The 24,041-nt window shown below is 45.2% G+C and overlaps 1 protein-coding gene across 1 annotated transcript; it reads left to right on the top strand.

Moving 5' to 3' along the window:
• The first annotated feature begins 835 nt into the window (after positions 1-835).
• On the top strand, positions 836-24,041 carry ZNF384 (zinc finger protein 384). Its single transcript, XM_009287114.1, has 8 exons — positions 836-1,029; positions 3,741-3,807; positions 3,954-4,194; positions 4,538-4,868; positions 16,982-17,206; positions 18,865-18,943; positions 19,835-19,993; positions 20,159-24,041. The coding sequence occupies exons 1-8, from the start codon at positions 977-979 to the stop codon at positions 20,432-20,434; spliced, it is 1,431 nt and encodes a 476-aa protein (XP_009285389.1). The 5' UTR covers positions 836-976; the 3' UTR covers positions 20,435-24,041.

Here is a 24,041-nt window from a genome sequence, read left to right as displayed (position 1 = left end):
GGGCGGCAGGTCCCAGCGTTGGGGGCTTGAAGTCGCTTGAGCTCCAGGGTGCGGGAGAGGGGATTCACCGCCTGGAAGGAGCTGAGGCACAGGGTACGTCCCCTGCCAGGCACCTGTTCCAACAGAGGCTGAGTCGGTTGGGGTGGAGGCTACGCATGTGTCAGGGAACGGCACCAAGGTTGTTCTAGCTCTGGTGTGCGGGTTTGGGATTCAGGACTTTGTCCGGCATGTTTGGGGTGTTCCTGATGTGCGTCCAGATGTGCTTGTTCTAAAGAGGTAGCGGCGCTTGAACTTTTTGGTGCTCATGAGCTCCGTGGAGGCATTTTTGCATTTGATCTAATAGCCTGCGTGGCCTTCAGCATCCTTAGTATTTTGCAGTAATTAAGCTTAAAAGCTCTCTGTTATTGAACAAAGATCTTGGGCAGACATAAAACGACGTTGTAAATCATTCCCAAGTGACATACTCGGGGCCTTTTGTCAACTGAAAACTCTACACCAAATAGAAAATAAAAGCTAGGTATCTGGTGAATAAAGAAAACCATATTAAAAGTCAACCTCTAAATACTTGCATATCCAACCTTGATTGTGCCTTCCAGAAACACAGCCTCTACCTCACTGTATACTTGCACGTGCTTTTGTCTGTGTGTTTATGATTAAAGTGATGACCTGCACAGAAGTATAAGTCCAGCACGTTAAGTATGTGATTCTGTGAAGTATTCTGAGATCTAAACTCCAGATTGCTTGTCCCTTGTGAGTTCTCTGGTTCACTCGGTTGTTTATTTGGTGTATGTAAATTTGTGGTCTGTACATAGAAGGTGTTTTTGGTTTATATCAGGAGGGTACGTTGACATCTGTCTGATACTAGACTGGTGAATAGGAAGAAGGTCCCATCTCTCTCTGGCCTGTTTGTGGAAGCTGGGATGATGAAGGCACTGCAGTGGGAACGTGCTGTGGTACAGGGTTGAAGCTCCAGCCCATGTCTGGTAGTTATAGAGCAATTGGAAGGGTTACGTGCAGAGTTCTGGTAAAGTAAGTGTGAGCAGCGTTAAAGTGGGGGCTGCGAATAGGGGTGCATGTTTTCCAAACATCCTTTAGCCTAAAAGCGGGGTAGGGGAGGGACAGCCTGGGGGTATTAGGGCAGTAGTTTGGTGGAGGAATCTTATCTTTGTTTTCTCCCTCTGGAAGACTGGCTTGCTAGTGAGATTGCATGAAAGCTTCAACTCTTACACCATTTCTCCTTTTCCTCCACGTTCTTATAACTTCATCACACTTCAGCCTTTCGAGCCAAAAGTTTTGAGGCCTGATACCTGCTCAAGCATGAAGATTTTTGAATGGGGAGGTGGATTCTAAGAGAGTTTAACGAAAACAACGTAGTCATCTTTTGAGCATCGATAAGAGCTTTATTTTGACTTGCACACTTTGTAAACTAAGCAAAGAAAAGTTAGGTGCTCTGTGAAGTTCTGGTAGGGGACTAGACGGAGACAGGCAGCCGCTGAGTGCCCTCGCCTGTGCTAGTCTGGATTTTAGAATCTGGAAATGGAGTTGCCTTTCATACCTTGTACTCTTTAAATAAGAAAGCTGTTGTGAGATTTTTGTTTAAATTGGCATCTTTCTGTTTAACTCCTGAAGTTTGCAGTTGAATCCAGGGGAGTCTTGGATAATTACAAAGTTTATTTGGAAAATGCATCTGATTATTATATGAGACTTTATGTTTTTACGGAATCAGGTTCACTTTGATGTTTTTGATGTGGAAGCTGAGCAAATAAAGGCTTACTTATTTTAAAAACAAAAACAAACAAACAAACAAAAACCCAAAACCCAAACTTGACATTCCAAACAAAAACCCCCTCTTGATTCAGGTGGTGCTCAATTGCCAAGAATGCGTTATCTCTTCATGTGTGTCCATCCTTTGGAAGAAAAAAGTCATGTAGTTAAGTGTTACATACATAGGGCCTTGCTGTGGGCAGTGCACTTAATTAATTTGGCTTGGAAAAGAAAGCAGAGGAAGGAAGGTAAGAGTCTCGCCCCATCAGATTCTGACTGGATCACAGCAATGTAAATCCAGAGTAATTCAGTCAAGCAGCTAGCAGCCTGACTGCAGGCCACCAATGCAAGGTGAATAATTCATCCTTAAGTGTGTTTATTGGTTGATTTGTTGTGAGTGAGTGAGGCAGGAATACTTGGCTTTGCTGTTGCATGAGCAATTCATAAAAACAAAATTATCAGGTAATTTGGTTCATTTAAATACTGCTTCTCTACATAGAGGAAAACTATCTTTGCATTTTGGCTCACACACAGCAATTCCACATGTATTTATTCTGCCCTAATATACTTCTGGAAAGTAAGTGTTTTCATGCTACTCGGGGCATGCTCCTCAGCTTAACTGATCATTGAGATAGGCCCTTCAGAAACAGTATTTACTCGTTGATTAGACTGCTGCCACATCATAACAGAAATAGGAGTGGGACAATTTGCAGGTAGCTGCGTGAGAAACCTATAGCGCTTGCTTTCTCTAAGCAGCTTGCTCTGCCAGATGTTCTCTGAGCATAGTTTTTACCACATGTATTTTACCTACCAGTTTTGCCATATTTGTTCAGGAATGGGTGCATATTCTGCTTCAGGAAATATTCTTTTGTAATTTTCTTTAGTTTTTGAATAGCGTTTTCACAAGTGTAACAAACTTTGTCCGCTAATGCTATTACACAGAGGAATGTAAGGATTAGAATGGAAAGGGCTTCTTCAGCCGGGTGTGCCTAAAGAGATTACGCCTCTGTCTTCAGAGGGCTATCTTTTGGTGTCTAACTGGTCCTCTGACTGCATGGAGATTTGAGATGGAGCAGTGGGCACTTGACTGGGGACAGAGTCCTACAGAATCTTGTCCCAAAGACGGGAATGAAATGGGCAATAGAGAGCCGTGACATGATCTCACTTGGTAATAGGGTATCTCAGGAGCAGGGTAGTCAGGTTGTTTTCCCGCTGCCTAGTCTCGTTGGATGAGAGAGGAGGATCTTGTCTGTCGGGAATATTGAGTGATGTTTCCGGGTTTCTTCCAAAAGTGGGGCTGGGGTGGTCAGAGCAGTGGGCAGCAGGAAGTTAGGAGCCCTAAGTTTGACTTCTTGGTCTGCTGTGGCTGTCTGTTATCTTGGGCAAGTCTATTTCCCTCTTTCTGCCTGTCTTTCTTCCTGTGTAACACAATGCTAATGTCCCCTTGCTGCATCTGGGTTCTTAGTGTCGAGCTGGGGTGGAGGGACAGGCAGGGTCCAACATTTTCACTGCTGCTGGGGTCAGACTGTCTGTGACAGTGAAAAATGGTTTTCAGCTGTATTTGCCTGGTTGCAGATGCACAGACTTCATCATTTATGCCATGTACTTGGGTGGTTGATAATTGGGGAATTTTGGAGGTGATCTGGGTTTGTAGTCAGTCCTTTTTTTTTTTTTTGCATGGAGGACTATTGGGCAAGAGGCATTTGAGATGGACCCAAGCCTGTGGGAATAGCAGACACCTTTTTCCCCCTGAAAATAATGTTTGGATTTGGGCGGATAGCTCAAAAGTGGGGAGAAGTTGCTCAAGTAAGAAAGGGGAGATTAAGGAACTGTCACAGTGTTAGACTGAGTCAGTTCCATGTTGGAGTCTCTTTGGGTTTAATGTTCTTTTTGTGTGTGTGTGTCTGTCTGTCTGTCTGTCTTCCTTCTCCATTCCTCTTCCCTTCCCCTTCCTCTTCCCCCCTGTGCCCAGCTAGGATGGAAGAATCTCATTTCAACTCCTCCCCGTACTTCTGGCCAGCAGTGCCCACCGTCTCGGGACAGGTAAGGTCTTCCAACCTATTATGCTGGTCTTGCTTCCTGTTAGAAGTTCATGCATGATAAGTGTTTCTGTTGCATTTCTTGCTCAGCCAACTGCTGGGAGAAACTGTGCCAGGGTATTCTAAAAGCTGTTCTTCCCACCTGTTTAGATTGAGAACACCATGTTTATTAACAAGATGAAGGAGCAGCTATTGCCCACAGAGAAGGGCTGCAGCCTGGCTCCCCCCCACTACCCTGCCTTGCTGACAGTACCCACTTCTGTGGCTCTACCCACTGGTATCTCCATGGACTCGGACACCAAGCCAGAGCAGTTGACACCACACAGCCAAGCCCCTGTGACTCAGAACATCACCGTGGTACCAGTGCAGTCTGCGGGGCTCATGACAGCAGGTAGGGGACTCCAAAGACTTGGGCAACATATGAAGGAGACTCCGGGATGGTGAGGTGGAGGGTCCTGGCGAATCCTTTTCAGGCTGTAGGTTATTCCTAGCCTTACTGATGGTGTGGACTGCCCTGGCATGGTTTCACTGTGAATCTCTAGGCATTCCATACGTCTACCCTCTTTAAGGAAGTTTGGCTTCTAGCGGTGGAGACTGGGAACGTGTAGGCTACTCTTCTGTTTGGGTTGTAGTCAAAAGTAGTGGTATAAAACTCAATTCTGTGGGATAAGGAGGTTGAACGTAATTAGAGATGTAATAACTGACTTCCTCCATCTTTCTTTCTTTCTTTGCAGGTCCTGGTCTGGTGATAACTTCCCCATCAGGTTCTCTGGTGACCACAGCCTCCTCTGCCCAAACCTTTCCCATCTCAGCTCCCATGATTGTCTCTGCGCTACCCCCTGGCTCCCAGGCAGCCCTCCAGGTGGTTCCTGACCTGTCCAAGAAAGGGACAACCACCCTCTCCGAAGGTGGTGGGGGTGGCGGGGGTGGGGGAGTTGCCCCCAAACCACCCCGGGGCCGGAAGAAGAAACGATTGCAGGAGTCGGGGCTGCCAGAGATGAGTGACCCCTTTGTGCTGTCAAATGAGGATGATGAGGACCAGCACAAGGATGGCAAGACATACAGGTGGGGAGCGGCGTTAAACCTTGACTGTAACACTGCATGGGGACGGGGATGTATTTAACCCTTCAGAGGGTTACATGGGGAAGAAGAGATCTCTGCCTTTTCCCTGTAGAGTCCCTGAGTAGAGAAACTTTCAGCTGCAGAAAGAGTTGAGTTTTCTCTCTAATCAGGAGTGTTTGCAAGCTGGTGGGTTGACCCAAAACTAAGGATCTCCTTCTTAGTGGACAGCCTTGATTTCCTGAATATAGAGATGTTAATGTTACTAGGTTAGTTAATGACCAGGATGTTATGGGGCTGAACCATATCCTTGATGCCACAGCCGGGTAGTATGGCTGGTGTACTGCAGAATGCAGTACTGTGGTGCAAATGGAGCACTTCTGGTGTAGCGGAGCGCCCTAGTAATGTCCAGGTGCCCCAAATTAGGACTCCAGTCTGTCCAGTGTAAAGACTACAAACTGGAGGCACACAGAGCAGGAAGTGAACTGTGGTGATAGTGTCTGCTCCTGTGTGCATTGCCCCTTGTGATCTCCTATTTCAGCATTCCCAACAAAACAGAAAAAAAAAAGTATTTCTGAATTAGGTATAAGGGTATTTCTGAGCCCTAAGGGTATCAGATAAGAGGAGGAGAGTTCTGAGCCCTGAGGTTGGGTTTCTGAGCTTGGAGGGATGTGGCTTGAGTTTACAAGTGAGTGGTGGGAAAGGGAGAGATTAACTAGGAGGGAATACTTAAACCAGAGGATAAGGAATGTGGGTGTTTTAGAAAAGGTGGGAACTGGACAGAGCAGGCAAGTGCTAGGGAGGAAATGTGATGGTCTGTCTGAGTTGGGAAGCAGGAGCACGTATGGGTGATTTAGCGATAGGTGTTTCTGAGGGATGATTAAGATCAATAAGAGGCAAAGTAGTAGCCAGATGGAAACAGAAATAGGAGATGGTCCCTAGCTCTTCTCATTTCCCTACTATGTGCCCATAATCCCATCTCAGTTTCCCTTTAACCATCCTAGACTCTCTTTTTTTCTGTTGTACAGATTTAGTTATGTTTCTGGAATTAAGTCATAACAATATGAAGGCATCTACACAGAGTCAGTGCATCCACCCCAGGCACTGTTTCATTTTTAACTGTAGCATTTAAAAAAAGTTTACATTTTTAAATCAATACAGTTAAATGGATACAAAACCAGAGCTTGGATCAGCCTTTTTATTCTCTTACCTAATGTCCCAGTTCTTCCACTTTGAAAATATAATCAGCGTATGGTGAAGAGGGGTGGGAGTGTTAGGTAGCTTGCTATTTGTAATCCCACCATTTATTTTGGGCCTTAGCCACAATTCCACACTACTCAAGCTGCTTACAGTCTGGGTTGCTAATTAGGTTGTTAAATATGTATTTACAGGGGACACAATTGGCAGTGAACACTAGAATTAAAGCTGAACCAAGGCTTTAATTATAGCTCCTTGTTTACTTGTAAGTTTGGAAAAAAATGCCCAAGACCAGGTGGAGTGACTCAGCAGAAACTTTATGAACACGCATAGTCTGTGTAACAGCTCATGAAAAAGACTTTGCAGGAAAAAAACGAGGGAGTTTATATGTAGGAACATGTGATCAGGAAGATTTCCTGTCTTCGTGTTTAATCTGAGTGTGATATCTGTGCCTCTTCCTCCAGCCTCCATCCCAAGCAGGCCTTCCTCTGAGCAGAGCTAAGGTGCAAGATAGCTGAATTGAGATTTATTGAAGACCACCAAGGAGTACTTCCGCCCTCCTTGGTGTCTTCTCTTTGGCTGATGCTTTCCATGTGCAAGTTTGGAACTAAAAATAATTGTTGAAAAAATAAAGGAAAATACTATCTTCTCTTGGAGCTGTGGGAGAGAAAACCTTTGTGAAATACAGTAAAATTGTTTCTCCATAATATACATATGAATAGACTTGCAAGTTAAAACTTTGAGGACTCCTGGGTTTCTTCTGCATTCTAGAGGATGATTTGGGTAGTTCCTGTTACTACAGTATGCAGACATATCCTGGCTAAATTAAGACTGTGGGTGAGGTTCATCTACTCCTGCTCCCTTCTGAGGCTGGAGGAGGAGTTGCTTGTGGTATTCATATGTCTACGTTTGTATGGTTTCACTGATTCTTATGATGATACACTGAGGACAATCTAGTCAGATGCCTGGAAGGAGTTGCACTATATTGAGCAATATGACTTTTTTTTAATACCTAATTCCCAAAGCCTGGGATTATTTTGTCAAATTTAATTATTTTTTTGGTTTTAAGTTTCTTTTTTGAGTTCTGTGAGCTCTCTTGTCCTGAGTGCCTGGGCAGGTGGCTGATTTCCCTAATTCCTGACTCCTCCTATATTGGTGAAGACAGAGTAAGGCCTTGAATGGGCAGCACAGCAAGGCAGACTGGGAAGGAATTGGAGCACAAAGGTGATACTCGTATTGCAGCTCATCCCACTCTCTACTGAATGTAGAGATTCCCACTCCAGCAAATGGCAGCTGTTTTACTGCTGTATCATCTCTAGAAGTGAATTAGTAGTCTGCTGTGAAAGTGGTGCAAGAATCTTTGTGACTAGGTTTTTCTTTGTAAGAAAAGGTGTGAGGCTTTTGCTAATGATGGTGTTGCTTGCAGATCTTGGACGCCTAGCCTTAGGATTAGTCTGGCAGAGTCCTTCGTGCTTTGCTTTGTGCTATTAGAAGAATGCTTGCACCCGCAGGGGACAGCATCTAACCCAGTGCTGTGAAGCATTTTCCTTCATGAATAATGTCACTTCAGTCTTGTCTGGATTCATTGTCAGCTCTTTGTAAATCTTCCCTGACATCTTTGTAGAATTTAATTTTTCTGTGGAAAATGAGATCGGCATCGAGAGTCTTTCTAGTAAGATGCTGGCAGTGTGAAGCACATGGCTTCTTCTCAGTACTTTAAAAGGTGCTGAGGAAGAGAGCACGAGCATAGGTCCTGGAGACAGTAGTATTGTTTCTTAGTACTGTTTTGGTCCCTACCTGTGCACTTTTGGAAGTTTGTGGTGTGATGTGATCAGTGGACAAGACTGATGAAGTGGTTCAGCCTATCTGGGCCAGGTCATCAGTTCTCTCTCTCTGACAAACAGTTCTCTAACTAGTTTCTTCTTTGCAAGAGGAAGAGAGCTCTTTATAGGCGTTGCTTGGTTCCAGTATTAAGTTTGTACAGGCTAGGGCGAATACTAGTTTATAGTCTGGAATGGTTTTGCAAGCTGTGCTTCAGAGCCTAGGGCACCAACAGAAAAGCTGTAGGCTTGAGAAGGGCCTTGCCATCATACTGTAACCAACAAGCTCTCTGTTCCCCACCGCTAGTTCTGAGTTTCCCTACTTTCACTAGGCTGTGGGAACAGCAGGGGGTTTGGGAGGCAATAAGCAGCTGAGAGACATAGGAAGCTTCTGAGGTAAGTCCAGGGTGAAAAAGTGCACAGAAGCCTTAGAAGGCTTAGCAAGAAGCAGAGTTGAGCTGTCGAGTGCGAAGAAGCTGGGTGGAGGCCCTCGTTAGCGAGGAAATTAGGGACACAAGGGGAGCCAGTGGTTTGAATACAGCAGGTGGGTATGTTCTCAGACATGTCTCATTTTAAGCCTTTTTTTTCTGCCCTATACTGGATTTAGCATTGCTGTTTGGTGAACTTCCCATGTTTTTGAATAGAGTTGAAATCTGGTGGCTATGGCTTTTGTAAGCCACATATATCTGTGAAAATATGGTCAAATTTGGCCAAGTTGTAAGCTTGGAAAAAAATCTGTCAAGCATGCTCTGAGGTGCTTTATAGTTTGGTAGTTGAAACATGTGAAGATTATATCCTCTTTGACGTTTCTTGAGGCTTGCATGACTCCAGGCACTGACCAGACTGTCTGTCTCCACAGAAGAGAGAAATACACTCTAACCTCTCTCAGTTTCTATGTGAGGCTGGACTACATGTGTATTCTCTCTGCAGCAATAAGCATCTTCTAGACTAGCGCTGAAGGGCCAAGCATGCTTTTCCTTCAGTCACAACTCCTTCTGCTTCAGAAGGGAATCTTTTGTGCTCAGTGTTGACAGTAACCTCCCCCCTCTGATGGGCACAAAGGCAAGGTGCGAGAAGACACTGCTTGGTTCAAATGTAGTAGGGACAAGAATGAGATATGGGCAGGGCCTGGAGCTGATTTTGTCCAGGAAGTCTGGAAACTTGGTAGAGCAGAGATGGGAATTGAAAAGGAGGAGAGAGAAAAGACTATAGCTTACAAACTAGGGAATGTAGCAGAGGATGTGATGAGGAGTCTATTTGCAAGGGAGAGAAGGCACAGAGATAAGCTATGAAGGACCAAAACTGAGGAGAAGAAGAAAGAGGCAGATCTGCTATGGGCTGGAAAATGAGGAGATACCTAGAATTAGCAGAACAGATGGGGACAAGAGCATGGGATGTGGACAGACAAATAGAAGCGTGGGGGAGAGAAGACAGATGTGAGGTAACTGGGAGAATGCAATAGGGAAGAGCCACTGCAGTAGAGGATAAGGAGGCTGGGGCATGTGGGTAAAGAGCTTGGGCCTGGGTCTTGGTGCAGGAGAGAGGGGATTGCAACAGGCTAGAAGGCTAAGGGCAAAGGGGGAATTAAGTTTGAAGTGTCAGGCAGAAAGTTTGACCACATTCCCTCCAAAGCCTAGAAATATTCAACCCAGTATTCCTAAATTTTGCCATGTCTTTCATGTCAGCACAAGAATGTGACCTCCTCTGGCAAAGAACCTCATCCCCCTCTAGGGCTAGAAAAAGGTGACAAACTACCATTGCTATCATTTATCATCCTAGCTGCAGTGGCAGAGGTCTGTGCAGTGGATCTTAAGATTGCTGATGACCAACATGGGTGTCAGTATGATGCCACATGTTGGAATTTCTGTTTGCTTTTTTTAACAAGTAGTTCCGTGAGCAGCGGAACTAATGAAGCCTGGTTTCCAGCGGCTCTCTCCTGTGTGGATTCTCTGATGTCTAATCAAGGGTGAGCTTACTAGCCTTTCCCTCAGCAGGGGGCTCCAAGAGGGTCTCTGTTCTTTCCCCAGCGGCATATTTTTGAGACTTGTGGTGACTTTAAGATCCTTACCCCTTTTCCAGATTTGGTTGAAATTGGCTTATGATCTCAAAACTCTAAGGAGGACAGGTGCACATGCACATCCATATATACACATGCAGTTTGTACACATAAGCTTTGCTTTGTATATGAATGCTGTGCCTGGAGGTTAGAAAATGTCAGAATTAAGACTGACTGCATGCCTCAGGATATAATAAGGTAAAAACTTGCATTATGGTTAAGTTCTCTCCCTTCTGCTGAGATGTTGTAACTGTGTGCGTGTGCGCTCTCAGTTCATCATAGTGCCAAGCAGAAAGAATTAACAGTAAAGGTTCTGCAGTCATGAGTTTTAATTTTAGCACGTTACTTGCATGTCAATGGAATGAGCGTGTGCAAGGGAGTGAGGGGGGTAGTTACAGTTTCAACTGGGGAGAGAGAACTTTGAAACTATTCTGTCGCACATCTTATCTGATCACACTTTAATTTGGCCCTATTGAGTCAATGCACTTTGATACCATCCTTGATGATGTGATTATAGTCATTGTGTACATGATGGCCTGTCAGAGTCCTGCATGTTTACTTAGAGAACCTGAATGGAGTGTTTTAAAAAAAGAAAAGTAAAATATATTGACATGGGGTTGTAGAATTGAGAAGGATGATTTTGGGAGGGCATTTGCCTGCTAGTCTGAAGAATTGTAGATTACGCTTGCCTCTGCCACAGATTTGCTATGGTATCCTATAGCCATGTGGTTCAAGCCTGTAGATAATCTTGCCTTGAAGCGTGTGCAAATATGAGTTAGGTCTAATCTTCAGTGTGTTTCCATTTGCCGCAGGCTAAAAATGACCACAGACAGTTACCCTGAAATAATTAACGTTTGGTGTCCCCAAAACCGTAATCTCTTCTCAAGTATTGTTTAATAGTCCTCTGTTACATGTCAGACCCTGTTTTGCTTTGCAGAAGCATTGCATCTTATAGCTGTAGCACAGAAATCTATAGGAGCTGTGATTTGAATGTATATAATATGAATTTTCCTTTAAAGGAAAAAAAGTGGTCACAGCTATCAGTTTGGCCACTCGGAATTAGTGGGTATGTCTCTCTTACTGTGTTTCACTCCCTTCCCTTAGAAAAAATAAAACAGGGACATTGTGGGGATAGATGAGTGCTTATGGAGCACTGATACTTTTGTGGTGGGTACAACAGATGAGTGATTTGCTTCATGAGGTTGGAATTGCATGTGGTCGACAAGGCTTGAGGCTGAGTGGTGATGAAAAAAACTGAACACTTGCTTGTTAAGTATCTGTCTGTGCAACATAATAAGGATGCAGTTCTGTGGAAACAGTCAATAAGGCTGTATCAGAACGCACCTGCATTGCGGAGCCAAATTATGGTGACATAGATGACCTTAATTCTGGCATTTCCAAATTCGCTACTGCTTTCTCATGAGCCTTTTGTATTCTTTTGATTTTAGCTTTTGCATGTTATTGCTATACCAGGAAACCCCTTGTTATGTTTTATTGTTTTGCTGGTCTTTTTGCTAATGGTGACTGATTTCAAAAATTGGTAGACAAGGTCTTAGGCCTGATGTTGTTCAATGATTTGGAGGTCAACAGAAAGTCGTGGCTGATAATTTACAGATAGAAGCAATGCTGGTGGATAGCTGAAAAAAAAATAGGGAAGCTTTATGCGGTTGTTAAACTGGAACTATTCAAGCAAAATGTATTTTAATACAGCCCAATGGAAGATTTAGCCTTTTGGATAATACTGTGTGACTTCTCCAGCAGTCAGGGAGTGAGGCCTAGGTGTTTGGACACAGTGGAAAACAGTATCAGACAGAAGTGTCCTGTTGGGTACTATTGAATGTCTTTAATCTCAAGATAAGGAATATGGGGAAACAGTATCCTGGAAAGCAATGACTGTGAAAAAGACTTTTAGGAATTAAGTGACATCATGTGAGCTCCCAGTGTGAGGCTGTGGCAGAAGAGGGCGATTGCAATTGTTGAAAGCATAAAAGCTGGAGTCATTAAAAGAAGACGGGCAACTTGTGAAGCATGCTGAAATACCACAAGATCCTGGGTTTGGTATTTTTAAAAGATCATCTGGAAAAATGGACAAAATGCAGGAATGCCCTCAAATCTGAGAACTGGAAAAGTGCTATATGGTGAGAGCATTTAAAAACACTTGCTGCCTTGCCACGAGAGTGTGATTTTCTGTAGCCTTATCAAGCCACCAAGTGACTGAAGGACTGTGGAAATAAGTTGACTAAGATCTCTTGAGTGTCGCTGATAGATTTGATAGTATGCATGCTAGTAGTGTAAATTGATAAATGGAAGCGTAATGTTAACTTGAATAGGAATTAATGCTGGGTGTAGAAGTGTGGAAGCAGAGCTACAATTCGTGTGCTTTCATTTGGCATCTTCATACTCGCTGGCTTTATTTAGGTCTTATCCAAGTTTTCTAGCTGTGTTTCTTGGATATCAGTTCTGTCTCCTTTCCCCTGCCTCTTACAAAATATTAGCAAGAAAATGTTTAACTTCAGCTTTAAAAAAAAATAGGGGAATGCAAGGGTTAAATTAGCATTTATCATGAACTGTGCATCTGTTATTATGCTATGCTGGCATTAGTTACTTCATTAACTCTGCATTGCAAAGGCAGTACATTTCTTTCCTTGCTAAATGAACTGCTGACTCTGACAGCCTAAACTTACTATTATCATCTAGTATAACTTCAGACCCTCCTGATTTGATTTTTTTTTTTTAACTTGTGGTCTAACTTGTATTTGTAGTCTATCAGAAGGAGCAAGGGCTCAATTAACTTCTAAGACTGATCTCAGTAGATACTAGAAATTTGAATTCTCAAAGCCATGTAAAAGCGTACATAGTTTTCACAACTGTGATACTGATTAATTAAGCACTTGATTGAAAAATGCTGTTAATCCATGCTAGGCAATTTTACTATGAGCTGGTATTGCAGATGGTATTTTATCTCATAACAGCATCTGATGAATGAGGCGGAACGTTCCATGAAAAGTGGAAAAAAATATGGCACTGTGTGCCACAGAGTTGTAGTCTAGTTGCTGTAAGCATCATTTTGTTTATGAGTCATCATGATGACTTTCATATGGGAGCAGAATTAGAATGGTACATCCACCTTTTACTGGCATTTCGTAATTTTTAAGGGTGTTTCTGTCTAACATGAACATTCTCTGAATGTCTCACTTTATTTCCCTGCAGATTCCCTATAAAAAGAAAGGATTATAAACATTGAAAGGGGTTACTTTTGATCTCTGGCATATGGCTGAGTACTAAGTTAACTATTTATATGAAGAGATACACCTCTGTGTTATTAAGAATATGTTCTCCTAGGCTGTCTAAATTTGCAGAGCCATAACAAGCAGCTGTAGGGATGTTGTGTCACACTGTCAATGGGAATGCTGCAGTCATTTCTGTTACTTGCTCTCAGAAAGAATACAGTGGAAGTAGTGGTAGTTTAGAAGCACAGTGGGGACAAAAGATTAAAACCAGATATTAAACAGAGGGGAGAAAAATCAATTATTTCATATAGCTTTTTGTTCATGCTTAGCAAGGAGCACTCCCAACTTTTCCTCTCCCCAGCCAGGAGAATTTCACTGAAGTAGATTACTGAAATGCTGCTAGTGTCAGATGCAATGTTCTCATTATCCATATAGATTTAACATGTTTTTGAATCCATATTTGCCCACTAGAGGGCTGATTGCATCTTCCCCTTTAATATTTGATGTTGTCTGAGGCAGAATGCAAAGCCCTTAATTAAATGGATCATTTGTTCCCTTGAAAATGCCTGATACCACACACTACAAAACTCTCGGAAATGCAGCTTTCTGCTATATTCCAGGGCTTTTTTTAACTCATAAGGCTCATGAATTTGTTAATGCTACATAACATTCTTGCCCTCTCAGGGCTGATGCTAATTAGATGATTGCAAAATGAGTCCTTGCAAGACTTTCTTTCTAAATGTTGTTTGAAAAACAATACTGGAATATCTATAGCTGCTAAATTCAGACAAGAGGGGTTTCATTTTTTTGCTAACAGTCAGATTTATCTTCCATTTTTATGCAAGTGCCGAAGAGGTTTTGAAATACCTTCTTTATAATTTTATTTTGGAAATGGAAAAGGATGTTCAGTCTGTTTCTCTTCATTAAAGTTTATTCTAGGGAATTTCTGACCTGAAGGCAGATACCTGACAAAGCAAATAAGTAAAAGAAAGGCTGCACAGAAGTTATGGGAAATAAAGTAGATGGCTTTATGGCACTACAGATTTAATGCATGGGACTATTTAGACTTGATGACATAGTAAAGTTCATTAATTTTTCAGAACAGAATAGACTGTTTAAAATATACAGTCATGTGTACAGCACAGAAGAGATTAGTGCCCAGCATTGTATTTAAACTAGAGCAAAACTTTTAGAAAGGTATTTCTCTCAGAAAGGTAGCTGGATTCTCAAAATATCGATTGTAGGGACCAAGTGATTGAGGCCATACTATAGCCTCCAAGCGTTGTTTCAAAGAGGCATTATTCTCGTGGTTGGAAAGATCCTATTTCCTCTTGGAATTTTTAACTTTTACTGTCACTTACTGTTTCTCATTATACCTTTCCTTGCTCATAAAATAAGCCTCTAGTAATTGATATTTTTCTCCCTATATAGATTTATATGGGTATTGACCAAACTATCTTTTAAGCTTTTCTCCAAACCTAGATAGACTGGGCTCAGTGAACCTTTACTGCGAAGCCAATTTTCCACATGCCATCATTCTTTAAGTTTGCTGAACTTGTCTGAGTTTTTCAATAATTGTTGACTATGTGGACTTCAGAATTAGACATGCTGTTGCAAGAATAGTCACACCATTCCTGTTTACAAAAATGATACCTGCTATTCCCCTTTGTTTTGGTTAGCCATATTAGCACAGCATCGCACTGGGAGCTTGTTCTCAATTGAATGGTTCCTTATCAGCGGGCTGATATTGTGGAACAGAATTCAACTGAGAGTAATGGAAGTAAGCATCTGCTGAGAAGGAGCTTGATAAAAGTCATGCATGGGATTATGCTGTAATTGTTTGCATTAGCAGGGAACAGGACTTGGCGACTCAGAGGTATTTTTCAGTTCAATATTCACCTCAAAGTTCTTTCTAGTGTTGCTGCTTTCAAGGATACAATCCTCATCCTGTAAGTATGACTTGATACTGCAAAATGCATATGCTGTATTCAAGTCTAGCTTTAAACATTTCGGAAAGTCTGGAACAAACTGCACCAGTGTTTGGGGATAGTTGGGTTTATAAACCAAGAGCTACTTTTTTAAAAAGATGATTCTGATGTTCCTTTTTATTCCTTATATCTCTAATAGACCTAGGGATAAATAGCCAAATTGCTTCTGGTTGTTGATTCCGGAAGGGACTGGTGTGTGTGTGTGTGAGGGGGGATTTAGGTAAGGATGTATTTAGCTTGTATGTTCTGTTAGGGTTTGCAATTAAAGTGGATTAAGAGAAAGATGAAGGTAGGAAACGTGAGAACAACTGTTAGAGATGATAATGAATGTAAAAGAATAATGATGGAGAGGAAAAAATGTTACGGCAAGTGTGTGGTAGCGTGTTTGCTAGAGAGGCATGGCTTCCAGTTAAATGGCTTAAAATCAAGCTGTGGCTTGGAAGGGCCTGTGGAAGTTAAGGTAGGTGCTGGATAAATATTGCCTACATTACATACGCTAATCAGACTGCACACTTCATAAAACTTCTGGCTCCAACGTAAATAGTCGCAATAGTAGATGCAATGAAGTATCCTCCTGGGAGGATATGGATATGGGGAAGAGCAGGATCAACTCTCTGTGGCTTGTAATACTTGCAGAGACTTTCATCACTGACCAGTTTCGTAAACACTTGTAAAACTTGAGGAAATTCCCAGACAAAAACATAAGTCAACCTGCTGTGAAGGTTGAATTCATGTTAGCCACCATTCTTCTGGGTGGCATTTTTTTCTCTCAAATGTGACCCTGGAAGTTCCAAGTGCAGGTTCAATTTTGTCTTGTTTAATTGAAAAGTCCACAAATGGAAAAACTAAGTTCAGAGAAACCTTAACTCTGCCCCTTGGTTGGCACACATTTGGGGAAGAAAAAAAGAAAGACCAGTAACTTGGATGCAGCCTCTAACTCTGTCAAATTATCAACCACAAAAGCTTTTACCATCTTGAATTGTTAACAGTGCAAGCTTCTCTTAACAGCCTGGTGTCATGATGGAGGAACAGTTTTTAACAGCAGCATCCATAGCAGATAGATACCAACTGCTTCTTCCTGTTCGAAGAGTCTGCATGTTACCAAATACGTTTCTGATCATTATGGGAACAGATGGGTCCAAACTCCTAGACAAAACATTTTGCATCACATCAGTAAGGTAGAAATGATGAAAGCCCATTAGACCAGTGAAATACCACATTTGATATCCAGAGTATCTTTGTGAGACCCACTAGGAAAGCAGCACTGTTGTTACTTTCAGCATTTTGTATTCTAAATACTCAAGTGTCTTCTCCAAAATCAGGAGCAGAGTTAGGTGGGTTTGATCATAACTGCCTTTGCAGACTTTGCAGTACATGGAATTAACTTTTATTATGAAGATGAACCTTAACCTGGGATTTCCAGGTTCTCCAACCTTTTTTTGACTGAAATAAATCATAGATGAACAAAGTGGGGTTTTGTCTGGGAATTGTTATTCCTGTCCCCTTCAGATTGCTGTTGGAAAATTTCCAAAGTGCTGCCCTGTCTCCCTTGTAAGCCTATTAACCTCTTTGATTCTTCCAAGACCTTTACTTGTCTGGCTGCAAGGTCTCGTTTGGTCTCTTCTGCCAGTTCCTAGCTTAAGTTTGTCCCCCTGGGACTGGAGTATTCGCAGCCAAGCACAGTGTCCCAGGTGAAACCTCCCCAGAACCATATAGCGAGAAAACGTCCCTTCTTCACTCAGTGTGGAAGACCCCGTCCAGTTAGAGTTGATACATATTGGGGCTTGCCCCCGTGTGACACTGTCTCTTCCCCTCGCCCCGGTCCCAGGTGCCGGATGTGTTCGCTGACCTTCTACTCCAAGTCGGAGATGCAGATCCACTCCAAGTCCCACACGGAGACAAAGCCACACAAGTGTCCTCACTGCTCCAAGAGCTTCGCCAACAGCTCCTACCTGGCCCAGCACATTCGCATCCACTCAGGGGCCAAGCCCTACACGTGCAGCTACTGCCAGAAGGCCTTCCGCCAGCTCTCCCACCTGCAGCAGCACACACGGTAAGGGCCAGAGGAGGCTGGGGGCCCTCCGCATTGCATGTTGCCGTCATCCCAGCATGCTGTGAGCACCCTCAGTGGGCGACTGCCTGGGGAGACCTTGCTGTTTTCCGCAGGCTGGTCAGGTCTCGTACACGACAAACCGGCAGTAGTGGTATCCGACACATGAGACTTGTCACTTGCTGTGAGGGGCTGGGCGTGCACAGAGGTTAGCGCTGCTCACTCTAAGGGGCATCTGCAATGGAGTGACACTTTCTGACAGAAGTAGGGCTGGTTGCGTCAGAGTGAGAGTAGAGTGGGTGTAGGAGGACTGTTCCCTGTCACCCCAGCATAGTTCTGCCAAACATCTCAGTCCAGGCTTGCAGCCCCCCTGCTATTTCAGCCATAGGCTTTCCACACACAGCTCTGCCAATGCCCCTCAGTCCAAACTCTATAGTTCCTCTCTCTGGATCCTCCCCCGGTGCGGACAGACCATGGTCTCTTGAATCCAAGGGGAGCACGGTTTGAGACCGAGCGAGCTCATGCCATGTTTGGAGTTCCTCCGTGTAGCAGATAGAGTGGTGCTGTCCCACCCCCTTTGTGCCCTCATTCCATCAGCACTAGCCAGATGGCGGTCGTGTCCAACTGCTGCTGCTCCTCCTCCTCTTCGGCAGGATCCACTCCAAGCTCCACACGGCGATTGTCAAGCCGCACAAGTGTCCTCACTGCTCCAAGAGCTTCGCCAACACATCCTACCTGGCCCAGCACCTCCGCATCCACTCGGGGGCCAAGCCCTACACCTGCCGCTACTGCTACTGCCAGAAGGCCTAGCTCTCCCACCTGCAGCAGCACACACGGTAAGGGCCAGAGGAGGCTGGGGGCCTGGCCCTGGCCCCCCCACGCTGCCGGCATGCACCTGTGGAGCACGCGCGCCAAGCATGCGGGGGGCGGGCGGGGAATGCGGCCGGCTGCACCCTCAGAAGGAGGTGACCCACCAGAGTGGACGGAGTGGAGGCTGCGCAGGAGACACTGACCACGTCAGGGCTGAGGTGGGCACGTGCTGTCCCTGGGGATCCTTGGTCTTGCACCGTGGGGGGCACAGAGAGAGAGCGATAGAGAGAGAGGCATTGGCTGTAGGGGATCCCAGCCTGGCACCATGGGGGTTGGACTGAGTGTGTGGAAGCTTCTGGCATTGCAGGGGGACAGGGACAGATGAACACTGTAGGTGATCTCAGCCTGATAATGTAAAGGGAAGAGTGTTGGAGTGTCTATCCTGAGAAGGAACAGAGCTGCTTTCTTGGTACTGCAGAAGCAAGAGAACAGATTCCTCTTGGTCATATGGGACTCCTGAGCTTGGAGCAGGGAGCCTGGCTCTCCAGACCCCTTCCCAACCCATTTTCAGGTGGCCCACATGGCGAGCTGGCCAGGTATTCATAAGCTCTTGTTCCTCAGTCCTAGTCACTCTCTGAAATCTGCTTGACTGCTTATCTTCTCTAACTTCTAGCTGGACACAGGAGCTGGACAGAGCTCTCTTTGTTCAGATAGAACAGCATCTGGAGGCAACATCATCCCCTTCCCTGCTCTCCTGAGTGGCTGTGAGATTTGATCACAGCATCAGGCCCTGGCAGTCTGCCCTGCCTGTCTGCTCACTGCCTCCCGTTTGTGCTCTTCCTCCTCAACAGTATCCACACCGGGGACCGACCCTACAAATGCGCTCACCCTGGGTGTGAAAAGGCTTTCACCCAGCTTTCCAACCTGCAGGTAAGGGGCTGGGCCTGGCCTACTCACCAGTGGGGGTGGCAAGGGTGGCTGTCAAGTGGGAGGAGAGGCTACTTGCCTGTGGTGGAGGAGATGGAGAAATTGGGGCAGCTGGGAGGACAGTGAAAGAATACAGAAAAGCCATTGAAGCCCTCAGCGGGGGAGAGATTCCTGGCTTTTGTGGCACTAGTGACCCCAAGAAGTCACATAAACAGTCACATCCTGTAAAATTGTAAACTTAACTTGAAAGCGGTGAGACCTTGGTAAAGTTCCTCCCATCTGTTCTGCAGAGTTTTCTAACTTAGCTGGGGCAAGACTTTTGCTAAATGTCACGCAGAATAAAATCTGGGTATCCGATTGTTTTTTTTGTTTGTTCTACAATGAAACGGAGGGCATAAGAGTAAGGGTTTAGGGAAGCAGAGGTGCTGTGTCCTGTTGCAGTATCCTGGAGGAGGGGAACTGTAGGGTGTGCCAAATGGCAAAGAGCTGTAAATGCCTGTGAGCAGTTAAAGCAGATTCTGGCCTGAAGGGCAGTAACAGATGCGGGGAGCAAATGTGTAGTGAGGCAGAAGAGGAGAGAAAAGGAAAAGACTGAGAAAGAGTTGTGTGGAGACTGAGAAGATGCAGGTTGTGGAGAGTTAGGAGACACTGCTCTTCAAATGCCTAGTGTGTCTGAGAAAAAAGGGCACCTGTGGGGAAGATGTGGTGGGCTGGAGGGAGAAGCTCTGTCCCCTATGGTAGGAGACAGGCGTACCTCCCTTAGCGGGCGGGGGCCTGGGGAGCTTGGGGCCTGGCTGGAAGGGGGTGTCGGAGGTAAAACCTTCTCCAGTACTAATACTCGCTTCCTTCCCTGTGCTTGCTTTCTCTTTCCTCCACCCCGCTGCCGCCCCCCAGTCCCACAGACGGCAGCACAACAAAGACAAACCTTTCAAGTGCCACAACTGCCACCGTGCATACACGGATGCTGCCTCTTTGGAGGTACACCTGGCTACACACACGGTGAAACACGCCAAGGTCTACACCTGCTCCATCTGCAGCCGGGCCTACACCTCGGTGAGTGCTTGCCATCCTGGAGGGTAGCAGAAGTGGACACACTTTCCAGGGAGTAGCTCCTCCAGATCCAATGGGAGCAGCGCCCTGAGCTCTCGTGTCCCTCCCCCTTGGCTTTGGCTTTTGCGAATGTCGTCCCCTACTCTCACGCCATTCTTCCCGTTGCAGGAGACGTACCTGATGAAGCACATGCGGAAACACAACATCCCTGACCCACAGCAGCAGGTGGTTCAGGCACAAGCCCAGGCCTCTCAGCAGCAGCAGCACTTCCAGCCGCAGGGCGGGGGGGCAGCAGGGGGCCCTTCTGGAGACACTAACCAACCCAACCCTCCCCCCCAGTGCTCCTTTGACCTGACTCCTTACAAGACTTCAGAGCATCACAAGGACATCTGCCTCACTGTCAGCACCAGCGCCATCCAAGTGGAGCACCTCTCCAGCTCCTAGAGAGACCTCAACCCAGGGAGCAGAAAGCCTCTTGTGCATAGCCTGCGCCCAGGGGCACCGCTTGTGCAGCGGCCCTCCTCGTGCAACAGTCTCCAGCCTCTCCTCCTGCAACAGCCTCTTCTGGCTGTGTAACCCTGTTCATGGCAGCCCCTTGAACAACAGCCTGTCTCAAGGGGGTGCTCCTTCTGTGCAACAGCCTGCCTGGTAGGAGGATGCTTCCTTGTGCAAGAGCCCCTTTCCTGTGCTGGGATCACTTCTTCATGCAAGAGCCCCTCCTTTCAAACCCAAAGAAAGGCCCCCGTTTTGCCTTCTCTCTCACTGTAGGATGCATATGAAGGGGGGGTGCGTGTTGAGACATGCATGGTGGATGGGATGGAGAGACGGTCCTTGTACGTACAGGGGCTCGGACACATGTTTTCAGCAGGCCACAGAAGAATGTGGCAGGGTTCACAGCTGGATGGGGTTCTTTGAGGATTTCCTTGAGTGTCTAAGAGAGAAATATCCATTCCTGTCCCTCCTGCTTGTGAAAGGGAGGAGGGGTCACTCGTCCTGCCCCAAGGACTGGATGGGAGAAACCTTCTCCCCAGTGGAAGGTGAGACCAGTACGGGGGGAGAGGGTGAGGCATGTTCTCTGGGCCAGACAGGTGCCTACAGTGCCCAAGGGCTGTGGAGTATTGCACTCTTTCTCCTCCCCTGGTGGAGAGCAATAGAGAGGAGTCTGTCTGAACTGGCTGCTGCCTCTCTCTCCCAGCTGTCTGAGCAGCACGATGGCCAAGGCCCCGTAGGAATGTGGGTTCCTGCTCATTGCTCTTCCTGCCCGTTGTGGATGATGTCCTAGCAGCTTGTACTCCTCCTCCTCTCCCTCCTGCTTCCCCCCCACCTCCTCAGAAAAGCCTGCAGGCATCAACAACAAACCAAAAAGCAACTGGAGGGAGGGTAAGAGACTGCCAAAATAATCATCGCCCTTTTCTCTACTCCCTTTCCTGAAAGGCGGAACGACAGCAGTTCTGACTCTCACACGCCTGTCCTGCCCCCAGTTTCCCAGAGGGGAGGAGGAGGAGGAATAGACCAGTCTTTTCAAGGAGCCAGCAGGAGGCAGGGAAAGGCTAGCTTCTCCTGCTCACCTCCCATCAGAGTGCTCTCCCAGGCTCCCTCTTGCCAAGACGGGCTGGACTCACATGGCAGTGGTGGCCTCTTCTGGACCCTGGTCATGGGAGAGAATCCCCAAAAGGTGGACAGTGGAGAGAAGGGGATGAAGATCCCCACAGAGAGACCAATCTAATGAGAAGGGGGAGCCAACAAGAATAAACTGAAGGCCCCTTGAATTTATATATATATATATATATAAATATCTATTCCCCACCCCTGGCCCGCTCTGTCCTTGCTGTAACTGTTTCTATCTCTGTGTTTATAAAACGCATTATCCTGGCGAATTTTTATTTTCAATCTTCGTTTGTTTTTCCCTTTCTCTTCGTCTTCAATTCTCCTCCCTTTTTTTTTTTTTTAATTGGTCCACATGACTACTAGTCTTGTGTGTCACTTGTTAGTTTCTTTGGATCATGGAGGCTGACTCGGAAGAGAATGAGAAGGCAAGGGAAAAAGCATGTGTTGTTGGGATTTAAAATCAATCACCCACCCAAAGCCTATAGAATCCTAGACTTCTGTATGAACAACCAATAGGGGCTTTTTTTTTTTTTAACCACCTTGTATAGAAATAAATTGGTGTAAAAGGCTCCTTGAAGGTGCTGCTGTGAGCACCCTGCCCCTGTGACGTGTGTTCCTTCCCCCTGTACCAGACCACTGCATGAGCATCTTGCTGCTGTGAGTCCCGAGCGGCTGTGCGGGCGGACGTGAGGGTAGCACATCCCTGCCTTTGGGCAGCCTTGTGGTTTGCACGAGGAAAGTGAGGAGCTCTGCCCTCTGTGCTTTGCACCTTTGGAGCCTGTGGCAGAAACCTTTTTCTCTGCATTTAGTCACCAGGATTGGCTGCAAATGGTTGGAGTGTTTTGTAGATCCATAGGTTAGGCTAGAAGAAGCTGTCTGATTTGACTCCTGCATTTCATAGGTGACATTTCAACCCATTTATCCTGTATTGAGCCCCAGGAACTAATGTGTATTTGGAGTATGTGTTGACAAAATGCATTGGCTTGGTTTTGAGGCATTGGGACACACAGAATCCTTTCCATTGGTAGCCTGCTGCAAGGGCTTCGTGTTCTCGCTGTTTATTTAAGCCCGATTTCTCCTTTGGATCTGTTTGGCTTTGGCTTCCAGTTACTAGTTCTGGATACGTCCATCCCACTGATTCAGAGAGCCTTAGAGCACAGTGGGGCTTTTTCCCCTGGACTGGTATTTAAACACTGTAATATCCCTTCTCAGTCCACTTTTTGACAAATAGGTGGAACTCCTTAAATCTTCCACTGTAAGGGATTTCCTCCAGCCCATGAATTATTCTTGTCTTTTCTTTCTACATCTTGTCAAATTTTTCAGTATCTTGTAAAAATGTTCCTTTCGGAATTGAGTGTTCAAGCCCCGGTGCCATGGACAAGGTCCCCCTGCCCTTTGCCTTAAGTCTGCAGAGGATTGCGTTTGCCCTTTTCTCGCAGCATTATATGGGAGCTCACATTAGCTGCTTGTCTGGTGTGACCCCTAGATCATCCGAAGTCTCGGCTTTCCGTGCTAGTGTTTCCCCCTTTCTACAGGTATGGTCTGAGTTCTTATTTCCTAGATACTTAACGTGAGGCTGTATCGAAGTCCAGTTTGTGTCAATGGACCTGGCTTACTGATGGTCCAGGTTACTCGACGCTTCCCCAGGTTTGTCACCCACAAACTGTATCAGTTGTTATTTTTTACTTTTGGATCCAGGTTGAAAATGCTATATTGCATCTGACCTACACTGACTTGAAAAGCATCATTCAGTGCAACTTTTTATTAGCTTCTTGTTGAGACTTGCAGGTTAGGCATTTCTTAATCCTCTTAGTATGTGATTATGTACAGTAAATCTTTTTGACTTATGGTGCTAGGTCAATGCCTTACAAAAATTTAAGTATGTTGCACCTATGCAGTCCCCTTTGTTAAACCAAATGTATAATGATGTCATCTAAGAATGAGATTAAGGTTTGGTTTTTTTCTTTTTTCTACAAAATCTATATTTCGTAAAACCTTTGGATTATAGGTTTTATTTTTCATTCATTCATTCTTCATCTCAACAGCTTTTCCATAATTTTGACATTGAGTCATTTCATTTGCCTTTTGGGAATACTGTCATGAATGTCTTAAGGTATTTCTCTAATATCCCAAGTTTAATTAAAATTGGAATCAATGGGCTAGAGAGCTTGTTAGTGAACTCTTTTAGGACTCCTGTTTCTTTGCTGACTTAAAAATATACATCCCTACTAGGTGTTGTCCGATTCCTACTTTGATACTAAGGTACTAGATAGAAGTTGCTATTTTTGTACGACTACCACATCCTGTTTCTTTCTGAATACGGAATTGGAAGTATTTGTTGACTGATTTCCCCTGTTCTGTGTCACTAGGATTTTCACCATTTTTATCTAGCATGGATCAGTACTGTTAGTAAGATTTCTTGTTTATTTTTTATTTAAAGAAA

This window comes from Aptenodytes forsteri, unplaced genomic scaffold, assembly GCF_000699145.1.
Source record: "Aptenodytes forsteri isolate BGI_AS27 unplaced genomic scaffold, ASM69914v1 Scaffold216, whole genome shotgun sequence".
Lineage (NCBI taxonomy): Eukaryota > Metazoa > Chordata > Aves > Sphenisciformes > Spheniscidae > Aptenodytes > Aptenodytes forsteri.
This window is presented reverse-complemented; position numbering and strand designations above follow the sequence as displayed.